At 45.7% G+C, this 15,120-nt stretch overlaps 1 protein-coding gene across 1 annotated transcript; it reads left to right on the forward strand.

Annotated features, from left to right (window-relative positions):
• The first annotated feature begins 3,854 nt into the window (after positions 1-3,854).
• Positions 3,855-6,043, forward strand: DRD5 (dopamine receptor D5). Its single transcript, XM_063335859.1, has one exon. The coding sequence runs from the start codon at positions 3,963-3,965 to the stop codon at positions 5,418-5,420; it is 1,458 nt and encodes a 485-aa protein (XP_063191929.1). The 5' UTR covers positions 3,855-3,962; the 3' UTR covers positions 5,421-6,043.
• Positions 6,044-15,120: the final 9,077 nt, after the last annotated feature.

Consider the following 15,120-nt stretch of genomic DNA (forward strand, 5'->3'; position numbering starts at 1 on the left):
ATCTATTAGCAGAAAACCTTTCCCCCTCTAAGACACCGCCAGCTGCTTCTAACGCTCCTGGTGCCCTCCGCTCAGCCAAGGAAGTTTCCCAGACATAATTCCTGTAATGCTTTTCTGATCATTTTCCAGTTGCTCACATTTATTTTTATTTGAAACATGAGCAGCAGAACCCCTCCTAGTCTGCAAGGATTTTTCTCTGCTGAATAAATTGATGACGCCAGTTCTCTCCCTTCCTTCCTCATATATATATATGTATATACACACACATGCACCTTTTTCCATCCCTGTGCAGTAAAGCATTTCAGCTTCAGTGAGTAAAGCTGATGGACCTCAAGCATATGTTCAACCATGCTCCTAAATGCAACTCCACTTGAGCATACGTCTACAGCAAAGAACACGTCCAGCTTCTTTGCTAAATTGGTCTGACGTCCAGTGACTTCAGCCTCCTCCACCTCTACCACTACCTCTTCTTGCCTGTTTTAGAGCCTAAATATAACGGGAGTATTTCGATGGGATGTTTTTATAGCCTAAACCTCAGCGGTACATCTGTGTCTATACACGTTAACTTCCTTTTGATGTTAATTATTTTTTATCTCTTTACACTGAGTATCTCTTAGATGAGAGGATGTGTAAATTTCTGAGTGTTGTCTATTTTTAAAGAAATACAATTCGGCAGAACAGTGGGTCTGTCTATTTTGAAATGGAAATAGAGTATGTGGCAATGAAGGGAAAGAGCTAGTAAAACATACATTTCTAAAATCAGGAACTGCAAAGATTTTTTTCACTCAGAACCATTGCAATAGCAGTTAAATTCCATTACTTCCAATCTGCCGGCTGTGAGAGAGAAGTGCAATTTTAACAGGTGAATAAAAAAGAGAAAAACGAGACAAAGCTCTGAAGGAAAAGCACAAAAGCCATTACAAAGATGATTTCAGGATGAAAAAAAAACACCCCAAATCTCTCGGTAAGTGACAGCTGTGGTTTTAATGGACTATTCTTAAAATGAGATTTATATGCAAACTGCCTAGAGAAAAGAATAAAAGGATGCTAATAACCTATAAATGTTAAAGGTTTTTATCTCAGGCTCAAAAAATGTTGATGGCAATGGATGGAGTATTACAACATACCATAAACGTCCCCATTACACGATTGCTGCTCTGGCCTGGTGCCGCTATGAATGATCTGGTACACGCGCTGCAGTGAAGCAGGTGTCCTGTTGCGCGCTCCTGCTCCCCCTCTTCCCAACTCACTGGAGCCTCTTAGCGTGGGGGTTTTAGTCTCATACGCCACCCCAACACAAGCCAATATTTTTTTCTGCTACTACTGAAAATATTCCTGATCTCCTAATGCATTCCTTTAACTCGAAAGAAAGTTTTGAGCGCGCATGAAATGCTGAATCACCAGTGCGCCTACTGGTACAGGTGCGTCTTTGGATGATGAAACTTCCCCCAGCTCAATGACAGGTCCTTTTCCATAGGGATCGCTGGTGAGCAACTTCAGTTCACACCAGCTGCAATTCAAGAACATTTTCTAAAGATGAAATAGGTGGGAGAGGATATACTTGGCCAATAAATGAGATACTTTGGAAACTCCTCTCTATTTTGGGTCCGCCTATTGCAGACAGTGCCGTAGAAAGCATAGTAAAATTTCATTCTTTAGATGTCTGACAAGTGAGCTCTGACAATTTTTGTTTCAATGGGTTAAGACGTGTTCCCCGGCTGCTCGCACCTCCTCTCCGCCTGACTCCACCGCACGCAGCAGAGCTGGCAGGAGACAACATACGCCCGCACCTCCGCTGCTCCCAGCCACAGCCCAACGTCTTCGCTTCCAGCGCTGCTGCCGATTTGCGGCAAGCCACCAGCGTCTGCGTGGTGCTGCTGAGTTGTGGGCAGGCTATGTTATTATTGGGCTACTGTTATTATTAAGCAGATGGCTACCTACACACATGTTTATTTAAACAGCTACTGCATACTGAGTGTGTGCATGTCAACACACACATGCATCTAGATACCATATTAGATATACAATTTGTGCTGATGGATTTGCATGTACATGTGCACGCCTCTGCATTGGTGAAGCAACGCATATAAGCTAAACGAGCAAATCAGGTCATCGCTTATGTACATAAAATATCCCCATTTCAGCACCAGCAGCTTCAAGAGGCATGGGCACAAGTACCTGTGCAATTCGGTCCTTCGTTCATACAAATTGTAGGAGGCACTGCTTAGGGAAGCGGAGTCCGTGCGAGCAACACGTTGCCTCACCATCACAGCTTTAGTCATGCTCTTTAGAATTCAGTTGTGACAAAAGCTAAATTCTCCCTCCAATATTAAATATAGCTCTGCTTAAATGTGGAAAAGTAGTGCCAATTTCTTAAGCGAGAGCTACAGTGAAGCTCCAGGTTTTCTTGTGACAATTTTAGAAAATTGCCTAAAAGGTTGAAGAGTTTATTTATTTATTTTTTTAACTCTGTAGTTAGTAACTCTAACACTTAATCTTCCTTCATGTCACTGCAGATAGAGCAAGGTTTAGTGAGTCTTGTCCTTCCCCATCTGCCTACAGAAGCAGCTGGAAGGCCTCTGGAGAGCAGCTTTCTCAGCCCTTCTAGTGCCAGAACAGGCCGTTGAGTCAAGAATGGGTTTGATCTCTGCCAACGCTTTTAAAAAAGAATTAAGTTTTGGAAAAACTAAATCCGTAATATTTGGAATACAAATCACTATAGCATCTTCTCCGACACCCAGGGACGACGTAAGCGCTCGGCGAGCCCCACAGCACGGCAGTCACACCTGCACTGCTCAGGGTCGTAACTCCCTGCTGTAGCCGCGCTGGAGCCCCACCGAGGGGAATGATTCATCCCATGAACGAGCTGGAAAGAGAGAGAACCGGATTCCGTTTGCCGGGTTCCTTGCCTGTAACGCATCCCACCGGTCCAGCAGAACCCTTTGGAACAATTACCGATTTAGGCTACGTTTTCCATCCCTACGGAAGCAACCCAGCCCGTCCCGCTCCCTCCTCCACGGCAACTTTTAGCCCCGCTCGCGGTGGCCGTCCCCGTCGCCGACACCCCCGCTTCCCCGCGGGGTAATTTCCCCTTTCCCCGCGGTGGGACCGCGCTCTTTCCTCCACCCGCGCAGAACGGCGGCACCGAGCCCGTGACGGCTGCAAAAAAAAAAAAAAAAGCAAAACCCAAAACACTGCGAGGATGGCTGGGTTTCCGGAGGGAGGAAAGGAGGGCGGCCGCCCCCGCCGCGCCGCCCCGTCCCATCCCGTCCCCCGCAATCCCCGCTGCCCGCCGGCCCCGACGGGGCGGCCCCGACGGGGCGTCCCCGGCGGCGGAGCATGCTCAGAGGGCGGCGGAGGCGGGCGGGCCGGCCCGGGGAGCGGGCAGCGGGGAGCCGGCAGCGGGGACCTGGGAGCCCCGGCGGGCGGGGGGCGGGCGGAGCCGCCAGCCCCGGCGGGAGGCACCCGGAGCCGCCGAGCCGAGCCGAGCCGCGGAGCGCCGAGCAGCCACCTCGAGGAGCGGGCGCGGAGAGGGGTAGCCACAGCAGGTTGCGCGCCCGGGCGCGGAGCGGTGAGCCCGAGGAGGAGAGGCGGAGCGGCGGAACGGAGACCCCGGGCGGCGGGGTGCGCTGAGCCGCCGAGCGGGGAGCGCAGGCTGGGGTCGGGGGGACGCGGGGCGGGTAGCCAAACCGAGACCCCGAGCAGAGGAACGCGCCGAACTGCGGAGCGGAGATCCCCGGCGGGAGCAGCGGGGCGCGGAGCCGAGACCCCCCGAGCAGGGGAACCCGCGCTGAGTCGCGGAGCGGGGCCGCCGGAGCAGCGGCGGGTCGGGGGGGGGGATCCGTCCCGGCAGGGGTGGCGGCGGGGCGGGGGGGCAGCGGCCCCATGGGGCCGGGCGGCGCTGGCTGCTCGGCGCGTCCCGGCCGCCGCCGCCGCCCCGCCGCCGGCGGGAGCCGCCAGCCATGCTGCGGGGCGGCCAGAGCCCGCTGCCGCCGGCGGCGGGACCCCCCGTCGGGGCGCGGGAACCGTCGGGCGTCCCCGGGGCGGCGCAGGTGGCGGCGGGCAGCCTGCTGGCTCTCCTCATCCTCTGGACGCTCTTCGGGAACGTGCTGGTGTGCGCGGCCATCGTCCGCTACCGGCACTTGAGGAGCAAGGTCACCAACATCTTCATCGTCTCCCTGGCTGTCTCGGACCTGCTGGTGGCTCTTCTAGTCATGCCCTGGAAGGCGGTGGCTGAGGTGGCCGGGTACTGGCCCTTTGGGGCCTTCTGCAACATCTGGGTGGCCTTCGATATCATGTGCTCCACGGCCTCCATTCTGAACCTGTGTGTGATTAGCGTGGACAGGTACTGGGCTATTTCCAGCCCTTTCCGCTATGAGAGGAAGATGACCCAACGGTTGGCGCTGGTGATGATCAGCGTGGCATGGGCTTTGTCTGTGCTCATCTCCTTCATCCCTGTCCAGCTCAACTGGCACAAAGGTGGGGATGTTGCTGCTGCTGGTGATATTGGGGATGGATTTGGCACTGGCTGGGCAGCAGCAGGTGCTGTCACCACCTGGGCGGAAGACATGAGCACCACGTGGGTGGCATTAGCAGCAATGAGACCCTCTGATGGGACCTCTGGCAGCAATGATACCCTCACCGGACCATCAGAGAGCTGTGACTCCAGCCTCAACAGGACTTATGCTATTTCCTCCTCCTTGATCAGTTTTTATATCCCCGTGGCTATCATGATAGTTACATACACTCGAATCTACCGCATTGCCCAGGTGCAGATTCGTCGGATCTCTTCCCTGGAGAGGGCAGCTGAGCATGCACAGAGCTGCCGGAGCAGCCACGTTGACTGCCACCATCACACAAGCCTCAAGTCCTCCATCAGGAAAGAGACCAAGGTGTTGAAGACTCTCTCTGTCATCATGGGTGTCTTTGTCTGCTGCTGGTTGCCATTCTTCATCTTGAACTGCATGGTTCCTTTCTGCGAGAGCCCACCCAGTGACCCCCACGCTGGTCTTCCCTGCGTCAGTGAGACCACCTTTAATATCTTCGTCTGGTTTGGTTGGGCCAACTCCTCTCTCAACCCCATCATCTATGCCTTCAATGCTGACTTTAGAAAGGTCTTCTCCAACCTCCTGGGATGTGGTCAGTTTTGCTCTAGTACTCCAGTGGAGACTGTTAATATAAGCAATGAGCTTATCTCTTACAACCAGGACACCCTTTTCCATAAGGAGATAGTGACTGCTTATGTTAACATGATCCCAAATGTGGTTGACTGTGAGGAAAACCGCGAGGACCCTTTTGATAGGATGTCCCAGATCTCCCCTGACCACGAGATTGCCACTGACTCTGTCTGTGAGCTTGACTGTGAGGGGGAGATTTCGCTAGGCAAAATAACACCTTTCACTCCAAATGGTTTACATTAAATTGCATCCTGCCCTGGTCAGTCCTTCTTGGATTATACAACAAAATATTAGCACTGAGTGGAAAAACCTGCTTGATTTTATGCTGTAGTTTGGTCGGTCACTTCATGCTAAACTCACTTCTACATGTAGCACTTTGCAGGATGTAGACATTGTCATACAGGGAGCTGGCGGCACAAACTTAATGCAGCACTTCCCCAGGCTGAGAGAGGACCAGGCAGTCGTGTTGATTAGCTGTGCTGAGGTATTGTGGTATAATTACGGTCAGTTCATGTTTATAACGTGTGTTTGCAAATGAAAGGTGCCATCGTCAGTGCTAGGTATTACCACTTCTAAAATCAGGGACAGATGTGGCTGGCATAGACATTAAATAGAAAAAAATTCTGGGCTGTTTGTCTGTTCAGATCTTATGGGGTTTTTTTCTCTGTTGTTTTTTGGGGTTTTGTTTCTTTTTTTGTTTTGTTTTGTTTCTTAAGATAGAAATAGTGAGGTGGTGATTTGGATGATTATTTAAATGTGTGTTTCTGCCAAAACAGTTTATGTGGAATCCATGTTCTCCTAGGCGGTGTTGTTGCCTATGATATCCTTGCCGTGTTCCCAGATGAATAAATAAAAAGTTACATTGATCAAGGGGTTATTATCTTTCATTTATCACCCTGAAAGGTTTACAACAAGCATTCAAACTTTAACGTTTGTATTTGAATGGTTAGAATGACTAACAGCTAAACCCTATTATTTTGAAAGCAAAATAGGCTGTATAGAAAATAAAATTTTTGAATAAAAGCAAAGCTCATGGAAATGATTGACTTAAATTAACTCTTTTATATGGCTCTGCTTACAGCTAGATTTATGCCTGTTTTTCTTTAATATTATAACTGATGCTGTCCCTCTCTGCAGCTAAGAATATCAAGTATACGTACCCACAAGCTATTAAAACTTTCCACTTAATTCTGTACTTGAACTTTTTAAAGATACTATTAATGAGAAGAGTTCGGTGATAGAATTAGGAGCTGGATGTGTCTAAACCCAAAAATTATGTTTGAAAAAGATATTGAAAATTAGCATTTCCCAGTGTAGACATTAGAGAACTCATTCAAACCAAGAAAAGAAAAAAATGCTGTTGATGTATTTTTTTTATTTATTTACTTATTAACCGGAACTTAAATATACTTTAAGTGCTTTGAATCTACAAAACATTTCAAAGCAGTCTTTAAAAATTGTGGAAGAGTATTTTAAGCTCTATTTCTGTTGAAACGTTTACATCAAATGGAATATTTTATTTAGAAACATTTGTAAGCTTTCAGCTCAGAAATTTCCAAGACAAATGATCAAAGGTAGTAAAAGCAATGCCAGTATTTATTTAAAGCTTTGGCTTACGAAGCGAACAACATCTGAATCCATTTCCCCTTTAAAAATACCTCTGCCACAAGCTGAGCAGATTTAAATGGAATTGCAGGTGCGGATTCAGTAGCCCTCCCTCCGTCCTGCCTCGCGCGGAACTGAAGGCCCCTGTATGATGTACGGGGGAACAGTAGGATCTGCACGAGGCAGCACGGTTCGGGGGCAGTCATTTAACCAGGCGCTGGGTTTTGTGAATGTTACGGACTTCGTGTTGAGCCTCTTTGAACGTCAGACCCTTCATACTGGTTTGGGGATTGTCTCACCTCCCCTTGGGACGTGAGGTGGAAGAAGCGCAGGAGGCTTGTGATTTAAATCCCTTTGTGGTTGCCTCTGCTGCAATCCGGTTTGGTCTGCAAGCAACGTTTTGTGTGTGTAGTCTTTGATATTAATTGGTTATACTGTCGTTTTGGATTATCTTTTCAACTGCTTGTCACTGAAGAGTGACATCTACCTGAGCGTTTGCTTTGCTGCTGATATGAAATCTCAGTGTAACATCCCTTTACAGCTGTCCTCAGGAAAGGGTGCTGTGACTGTGGCTTAGGGAGGCTTGAAAAACAGAAATCTCATGCCCATAACCAGGTTCGGCCTGCTAATGGCTTGACATCGAGGGTGAGTATGGTGTCGTTCCTTTACTAAAGCGATGGTACGTTGCCAGGAGTTAACCATAGTTCTAGCCCTGCTGGTTGGATAAGCTTGCCCTGAATAAAATAATTTTCCCAAATAAATATGAAGGAAACTGCTTCTGGTGGTGCAGTGGTGAATTACCCCAACCAAAATTTAGATTTTTGCATTTTCTAGTCACTACTCAAATTTTGAGGCTAATAACAGCATGTTCAATTTTCTGGATCTGTGCAAAGAGCCTCCTGATACCCAGATGCAAAGAGGTGCAGGGACCTGGCGCTGATTCCAGCTCCCCGGGGCAACGCTATATTTTATCCGTTTTTGTCCATATTAAATTGGAAGCAGCCCAGGGAAATGGGGAAGGGAAGATGTGATCCCTTCCTGAGCACCTGCGTGCCAGCAGGCTGCGCAGTCTGATGCCGCGCGTTACACCCCGCTCCAGGAGCACTACAGAGCACCCGAACCATTTCAGTGGTAACAGTGAAGAGGGTGTCCCCCCCTGCCCAGCCTCCCCAGTAGCCTTTCCTCTCCAAAACAAGCCCTGTGCTGGTGGTGCGGCAGTTCCCTCGGATCCAGTTCCCAGCAGGCGTGGTGGAGGGGCAGATGCGTACAAGAAGGTGTTCGTGCATCTCCTTGGCAGGTGTTTTTCTCCTCGTCGAGGTTTACCTGCCTGGGTTTCTGGAATAAGGGGGTGGGATAACCCTGGGGTGCAAGAAGATGACACCTCCATCAGTGGATTTATATAGCAACTTTGCACAGAGTATTAGGAGCTTATGTTAGCTATATATTAGGCTATATTCATAATATATTAGGAATATGAGGCTTATCTCAGATCTGAAGGAAGGCAATTTTTAGCCTGCCCCAGAATTCGGGAGCATGATTAGGACCATACAGAAAATTGTCCAAATTGACACTTTCCATTACTAATTTTTAGTTTATCACTTCAGCTGGTAAATAATTTCTGATGGTGGCTCTACCATGTAATCTCTCTCCTTGGAATATGTACCTGTCAGGGGGCTTCATCCTTTGGAGCCCAGGAGCATCAGAAAGGGAATATTTCTGCTTCAAAAGACAGAGAGAAGGTACATTTTTGCTGGAAGCACAGACTGACCTTACAGATCTGAAAGAAAACCTTTTTTCTTGACTTGCAACGTAGGGACAATTTGTTGCTACTGTATTCAGAATTACTAAGATAAACTTTTTAAAGAAATGTGTATCTTGCCTTGAACTATCAGAAGGAGCAGACTGTAATAAAAACATCCCCAAAAAGGCTTTTTTAAACTGGTTTCTCTCAGATGAAAGTGCTGCCCTACTTTTTTAATGGTTTCCCTCTTAAGGACTAATGCATTTGCCCAGCCGTAGAGCAGAGTTCACTGGAAGCAGGTTTTTATAATCCTCGCATCCTTGTGGTGTCACTCTGGAACTCATCTGTGCCAATGGTTTTGTACCTCCCATCAACATGTTTTCTTCCGTGAAAGTCACCTTGCTCCTGTCATGCATTTTACTCCCTTAATCAAGCATGATTGCTCATTGCTATCTCAGTTTTTTGGGGGGTTTCCTTTTTTTTTTGTCCTTTGTACTTTAATGGTTGGAATGTACAGTGCAGTTTGGCTTTGAGTCATTGTAACTTAATCTAGTCCTGAGTGATGGCTGACTTTCCACATCCCCCATCATTTTCAGTTTCTATTTTGTGTTACTGTTTATATCTCTTACCTTGCAATACCCGTCACTTGTTAAATTACCTCTGAGCCAGCCAAATCTTCTGTCCTGGATAACTCCATACCAAAGGAGGGTCGGTATATCAGTAGTCTGTATGTTTTCTGTCTGAGTTACCTAATGACAGAGGAGTTCATTTTAGTGAAAGAACAGAAGATGTGAAGGTATCTTAGTTCATTTTTAAGAAGCGGTGACCTGGAGGACATGAAAACACAGTGCTTTCTGTAAAATGCTGCAAACACCACGAAGACTCTTTCTCTATTCAAACCCCCAAAGAGCTTTTAACAGCACTGGCTTTAACAAGGGCTGGTGGGTTGTATAGTTTTTTTTTTTTCCACCCCCCAAGCTAAAGAAATATGAATGACTTCCTCAGAGGGGAGCACAAACAAAATACTTTTCATGGGAGAAAAATTACTGCAGTATTTTTTGGTATGTTTGGTACTCTGTCCGTTTGCTTTCATTGTGTTTTTTACTTTTGCAAGCCACATCTGATGTGTCTCTGCAAGGAGGCCCCCTGCTGAGAACTCGGGATTTTTGTAACAAGTAACAAAAAAAGGCTTCAAAATTAGGAAGGCTTCTTATAGAAGTAACACTAAGGACAATCTCACAGCATTTAGGAGTCAATCACGTATAAACTCAGCGTTCAAGAGACTGACAAGACTGGAGGCAGTGTTCAGAACATGCATCAGACCGGAGGTTTGAGAGGTCACGTGTCCTTCAGCTATTTGTACGTGCCAAAATTGCCACTCTTGACAAGGAGAGCATTTTCGTCACCGTCACACAGAAGGCAGGGTATACACCTATGTCGGTGTTAATGATTATGCAGAGGGTTCTCTTTCCTCTGAGGCCGTCTTTGCTACTGTTTAATTGGATTCATCAAATCTTTCAAATTATTCAGTGCCTATTTAAATCAGCAGAAGACCTCAGTGATGGATGTGGGCTTGGGTCACAGAGCAATGAAATTATTTCTCCTGGTTTCTTATGAATATTACTACTGGTATTCTCTGCTACTAGATGATGACAGGTTAAGGTTGTTGTGCTGAACAAAACATTTCACCAGCTGATATGCAGAAATAATTATTTTATTCAGATTTACTTATTTGTTTTCAAACTTTGGAAGACTTGTCAAACTTCCAGGGGCTTCACAAAGCCCGCACAGAGCATCTCTTCTTTGATCGTGTCTCAGATCAACAACAGCTGGTTGCGTTTTTGGTGCCCTGGGAACTATGCTTTTATGAACAGAATTACGCCTCTCTAAGTTTAAGCTGATGTTTTCAAAGATGAGGGTATACTTTTGGTCTAAAAACATAGATGTGCACAAAAATATCTATAAACGAGGATATATTCCTTATTTATGGGGCACCAAAGATATGCCTCTCTCTTCAGCCTTTTGTTTATTGTAGCAGTGGTAAGATTGCAGTGAGCAATAACGGGATTAAGGGTGTAGAGAGTGGAAATACAAATAATATTATCATCTGAAGCAGATGATGGATTGTTTCTTTCTGGGAGCCTGCTGCCTCTCCCAGGATAGTTTAGTTTAATAGACAATTCACAAGATGATTTTATCTTGTTGTATGTCTAAATCCATTCTCAGTTTGGACTGGAGATAACGTTCAATAAGACTTAGAGTGGACAGGTAGCTGTTTAAGGGGGATAAACATTTTTATGGACTTAATCATTTGTATCGCAGCCATCAGAGTCACATTTGTGAGGTTTGCAAAATACAATGCAGCAAGCATAAAAAAATAATTAAAAATTCTAGCCCATGAAAAAATTTTCTTCCTGTGAATTATTCCCCACAGATAACAAAAAATACTCGTTTGTATCCTGTGCTGGAGGAAGGTCTGAAAAATAAGGAAAGAAATGTCAGCAGCATGTACAGATAAGTTCAGTTCCCCCAAAATTGGTCTAGTGTCAGCCAGCCCATGCAGGGCACGGCACGGCAGCGAGCCATTCCTGCGGTGCACAAGCACCTCAGCCTCGGCCACAAAGACCTCGGTGGCGTGGTAGACCCCTTGCTCCCAAGGTGGATGCTCAAAATCTGCATGTAATGCTTAGGAAATCCGAGCTTTTTAACAACTGCTCTGCCTCTTGTTTACGACATAAAAGAGAAACCACAGTTTTCTTTTTCGAGGCTGTGCTCTGAAACAAGTGGTTGCAAACGACATGTGGTTGGGGTAGGCTCTCCGGTTTAGCTGCCGCCTGGCTAGTGCTTGAACAGATATGGTTACGATAGCTGCTCGGGGTTTCACTACCTCAACTGCACGTATGTCCTAGTTTAGGGGCCTAAAATTCAGCAGAAGAAATCCTAAATTCAGTTTTTCCAGAGCCTTTGAGGAGCACTGCAGAACACAGTCTGGTGGTTACAGCGCAGAGATGAGCCTCAGCCACAGCCTGAGCTTGGTTGCTTCCAAGACCATCGGAGAAGTCTAGTCTACAGCTCGCTTGCTGCAGTTTTGCAAATGTCTCATAAGTAAAATATTAACAAGGAAGTTCAGCGTGCCCTCTTTTACCCTTTGACCTAATTTTTTCCAATCTGAAAGGTTTTTAGTAAAATTAAAAATATACATTTCTAGCCTTTGGCCTTGACCTTTAGCTTTCTCTGTTAACTTCATATAATTAGTCTCCTTCGGTGAACAGAAGCTCTGGCATGGAGTTAGCTGCTTGGGTACCTCATTGTCACCAAATCTGTAACTACCTCAAGCTACACTTAAATTACATTATGTCTCCATCCCAAAAGGAATCTTTTAGATCTTTTTTTTTTTTCCCCAAGTGACAACATTTTCCTCCTCAACACAAGATTATTCGCCAGAAACATAATTTAGAGGACAAGCATAAACAGACTTTTTTTAAACCTCTTAGGGATTTTGCTTGATTATACAAAATGAGAACGGATTGGTATCAGGCATAGAGATAAACAGAGTTTTTTCTACAAAAGGTTTAATTTTTGGCTTTTTATAGGAATAAAGGCTGGATGTTTTCTTTGTGAAGACTATATGCATTTGATTTTATACACTTACATGCATGCATATGTTCTTTTATATATATGTGTATACACACACAAAAATGTATTTCATCATATTCACAGGGTAATTAAATATATTTCTCTCTATATAAATACAAAATGTGCAAATTCACCCAGAAGGAAGCAAGTCAGATGTTAAAATTTTACTATTACTCTTTCACCACAACAATGAGATACAAGTACACAGTCTTCCCAGATGTTCAAAAGGCATTTTGGCTGTTTAGAGAATCTTTGAAAATCCAAACTTGAATTATGCAGTGAGAGGGAGCGTATGAAATTCTTTCTCTCAACTATTTTATATTCAAAGCATTTTTATAATGAGTTGCTAATTGATCTTTATCTATAAGCATTTTGGTACAGATAGAAAGAAAAGGATTTAGAAGTACCTCTTGGACGTCTCTCGATGGATATTAAACGATGCTTTTGTCTTTCTGATTTGGTCAAACAAAGGTGCAAACTTGACAGCATGCAAAGAGTTTCTGCTTCATCAGAAGATAAAATGTATTGCATAACCTTTCAAAACATCCCATTTAGGTAACACAGTGTCCGAATTTTAAATGGCACCTTAGGCGGAAGTACTTTCTGTATTAAACAACTACTTTGATAATTCAAACAATGCCCTTCTCTTAAAAATAATATTTGCAAAGGGTCAGGGTTTCATAGGTCAAATGAGACAGAAAAGTGCAAATTTGAGGACGGGCTCAGCAGCACTGACCAAGTAGGCAAGATTGTATGTCCTGGCAGTAGCAGAGCCATGTCTGAGGACAGGGAAGAAAGTAGTTGGGTAGGAGGCAGGGAGAGAATTCCAGAGAGGAATAAGAGAAACAGCTGAGGGTCCAGGAAGCCAGGAATTTGGTGGCAGTCGAAGGCAAGGGACCAGGAGGAATCGATACGGTCCCAGGTGGCTGAGGCGGGGGTGATAACAGGTTTCATAGCGAGTGGGTGAAAGGGGGCTGGAAGGGATCAGGATGGGGTCTGGGCAGTGAGCATCCCTGAGGGCTCATGGGGCTTTGGGAGGCCACACAGAGATGGGTGAGATTTCTATGGGGAAGCCGACAGAGGATGGCTGAGAGCGGACAACTCACCCACCCATTCCCCTCCCAGGATCCACAGACTCTCCTGCTCTGTGCTGTCCCCTCCTACCACTTCTGAGTAACTTCAATATTGCCACTTAATTTTATCATTAAACAGGTACAACTCCAGTGTCAATCATCTACTGTGCAGCAGATGAAGTGCTGTCGTATGTTAAAGCTTGGAAAATAACTTACACAGTCACCTATGTCATCCTGCAAGGAATATTTAGTCAGGGAGTGGAGAGCAAAGAGAGCTTTGAGATCATCTTCCCACTGTGCTGTTTTGGCCGCGTGATGGTAGGGCGTTTTAGAGGCTTGTCCTAGTTCTGCTGGATTGCTAGAAGCAAGTCTGTCTTCCAGAAACTTTCAGAAGGTGCCTCGTCACATTTGAAATCTCTGGTAGAATGGCCCTCACTATGTCAGTACTATGATTTTTTTTAATCTGTGCAAATGAGGTATTGAACAGAGTCAAAATCTGCTGCTATATTCATTGTGATAAGCTGATCTCCAGTGGTGGCTTGTAACATGGTGTTACAGAGTTGACTCTTAGTGACTCAAGCCCAAATCTGCCAATGTGCAAGTACAAAAGATGTGGGGGTTCTGCTTTCTGCTAAATACAAGTATTTATTTCACAATAAATACAATATTTACAATATTTTTTTCAAATACAAAGGTACCAACCCTCTACTATTGGTTTGCCTATTGAGTACAGATACTTTTGTACAGTGATGGGACAGTTGGAAATGAGCTTAAAAGACAGAAAGCTTAACTTCATAAACAAATATTTATATGTAATGTAGTATCTATTATGAAAATATTCAGTTCTATACTATACAAGGCTCCCACTGGTTTACATCTTTGCCAAATGCTTCTCTTTTTTTTTTTTTTTTAACCTTTTAGTGTCTTTTGTCATCCTACCCAAGTGATGGTAACAGCCTGCAGAGATCTGCAGAGTAAACTCCAAAATTTAAATATTTTGCTTATATAGTGGTTGGGTGAGAAGTGACAATACCTCTGCTTGACTGTATTCGCCACATTAGCACGAAGACCTGCAGCGGGTAAAGCTCAACATCTCATACCTGGATGAGATTAGACTCCCTCTGGATCCGTGCACACCAGTCTTGGCCCAGTAGTGCCCCAGGTTTGAGAAGGGGAGATGGTGCCTCTGCCCAAACTGCAGCTCAGCAGCTCTCCTTGGAGGCTGCAGAAGCTTGATCGCTGTGTTTTCAGCAGAGTCTCTAACCACCAGGCCATGTTACACATTGCAAATACTGTCCTTACTGGCTATGTTTCTGAGCCAAGCTAAATGGCAGGCTCTGAGCGTGCTCGGTAAATCAGGCCAGTGGGCGCAATGCAGGAATACCTAGTCTCCAGGTGCCAACCCTCCATCGTTGTTGGGAAGGCGTCTCAGCAAAAATGAAGGCCAATGGGGTGTTTGAGATGGCACAGTTTTAGGCACTTGGAGACAGTATTGCCTTAAAAATCAGCTGGGTGTGGGAGTGGGATTTTTTTTGAAGACTGTTGCCCTAAACTTAGGCACCCAAATTCCACCTAAATGGAAACGTAAGCATTTTAATACCTTCTAGGTTACAGGTGTATTTACTCGAGTATGCCCGTACATGCTGCAAATGAATGTGGACCCCAGCTGGACAGGCTTTGAAATGCAACACAGAAGTGTGTAAACTGGATGACTTTGCAAGCGCAGATGAAGCAGGATCGCCCCCTCTCACTTGTGAGCATCACCTGGTTCAGCGTCTGCTTCATATTCTCACTGTGAGCTGAAGCAAACCACTGTTCCCCGCACACTACTGCATCCATTCATGCACAGGGGCTATTAAAACGCCCCGGAGCAGGGTGGTGCAGCACT

This window comes from Chroicocephalus ridibundus, chromosome 5 (assembly GCF_963924245.1).
Source record: "Chroicocephalus ridibundus chromosome 5, bChrRid1.1, whole genome shotgun sequence".
NCBI classification, from domain to species: domain Eukaryota; kingdom Metazoa; phylum Chordata; class Aves; order Charadriiformes; family Laridae; genus Chroicocephalus; species Chroicocephalus ridibundus.

Bases quoted from the DNA above. Each gene is read 5' to 3' on its own strand.
- DRD5 (XM_063335859.1), top strand. From the start codon at position 3,963: ATGCTGCGGGGCGGCCAGAGCCCGCTGCCGCCGGCGGCGGGACCCCCC.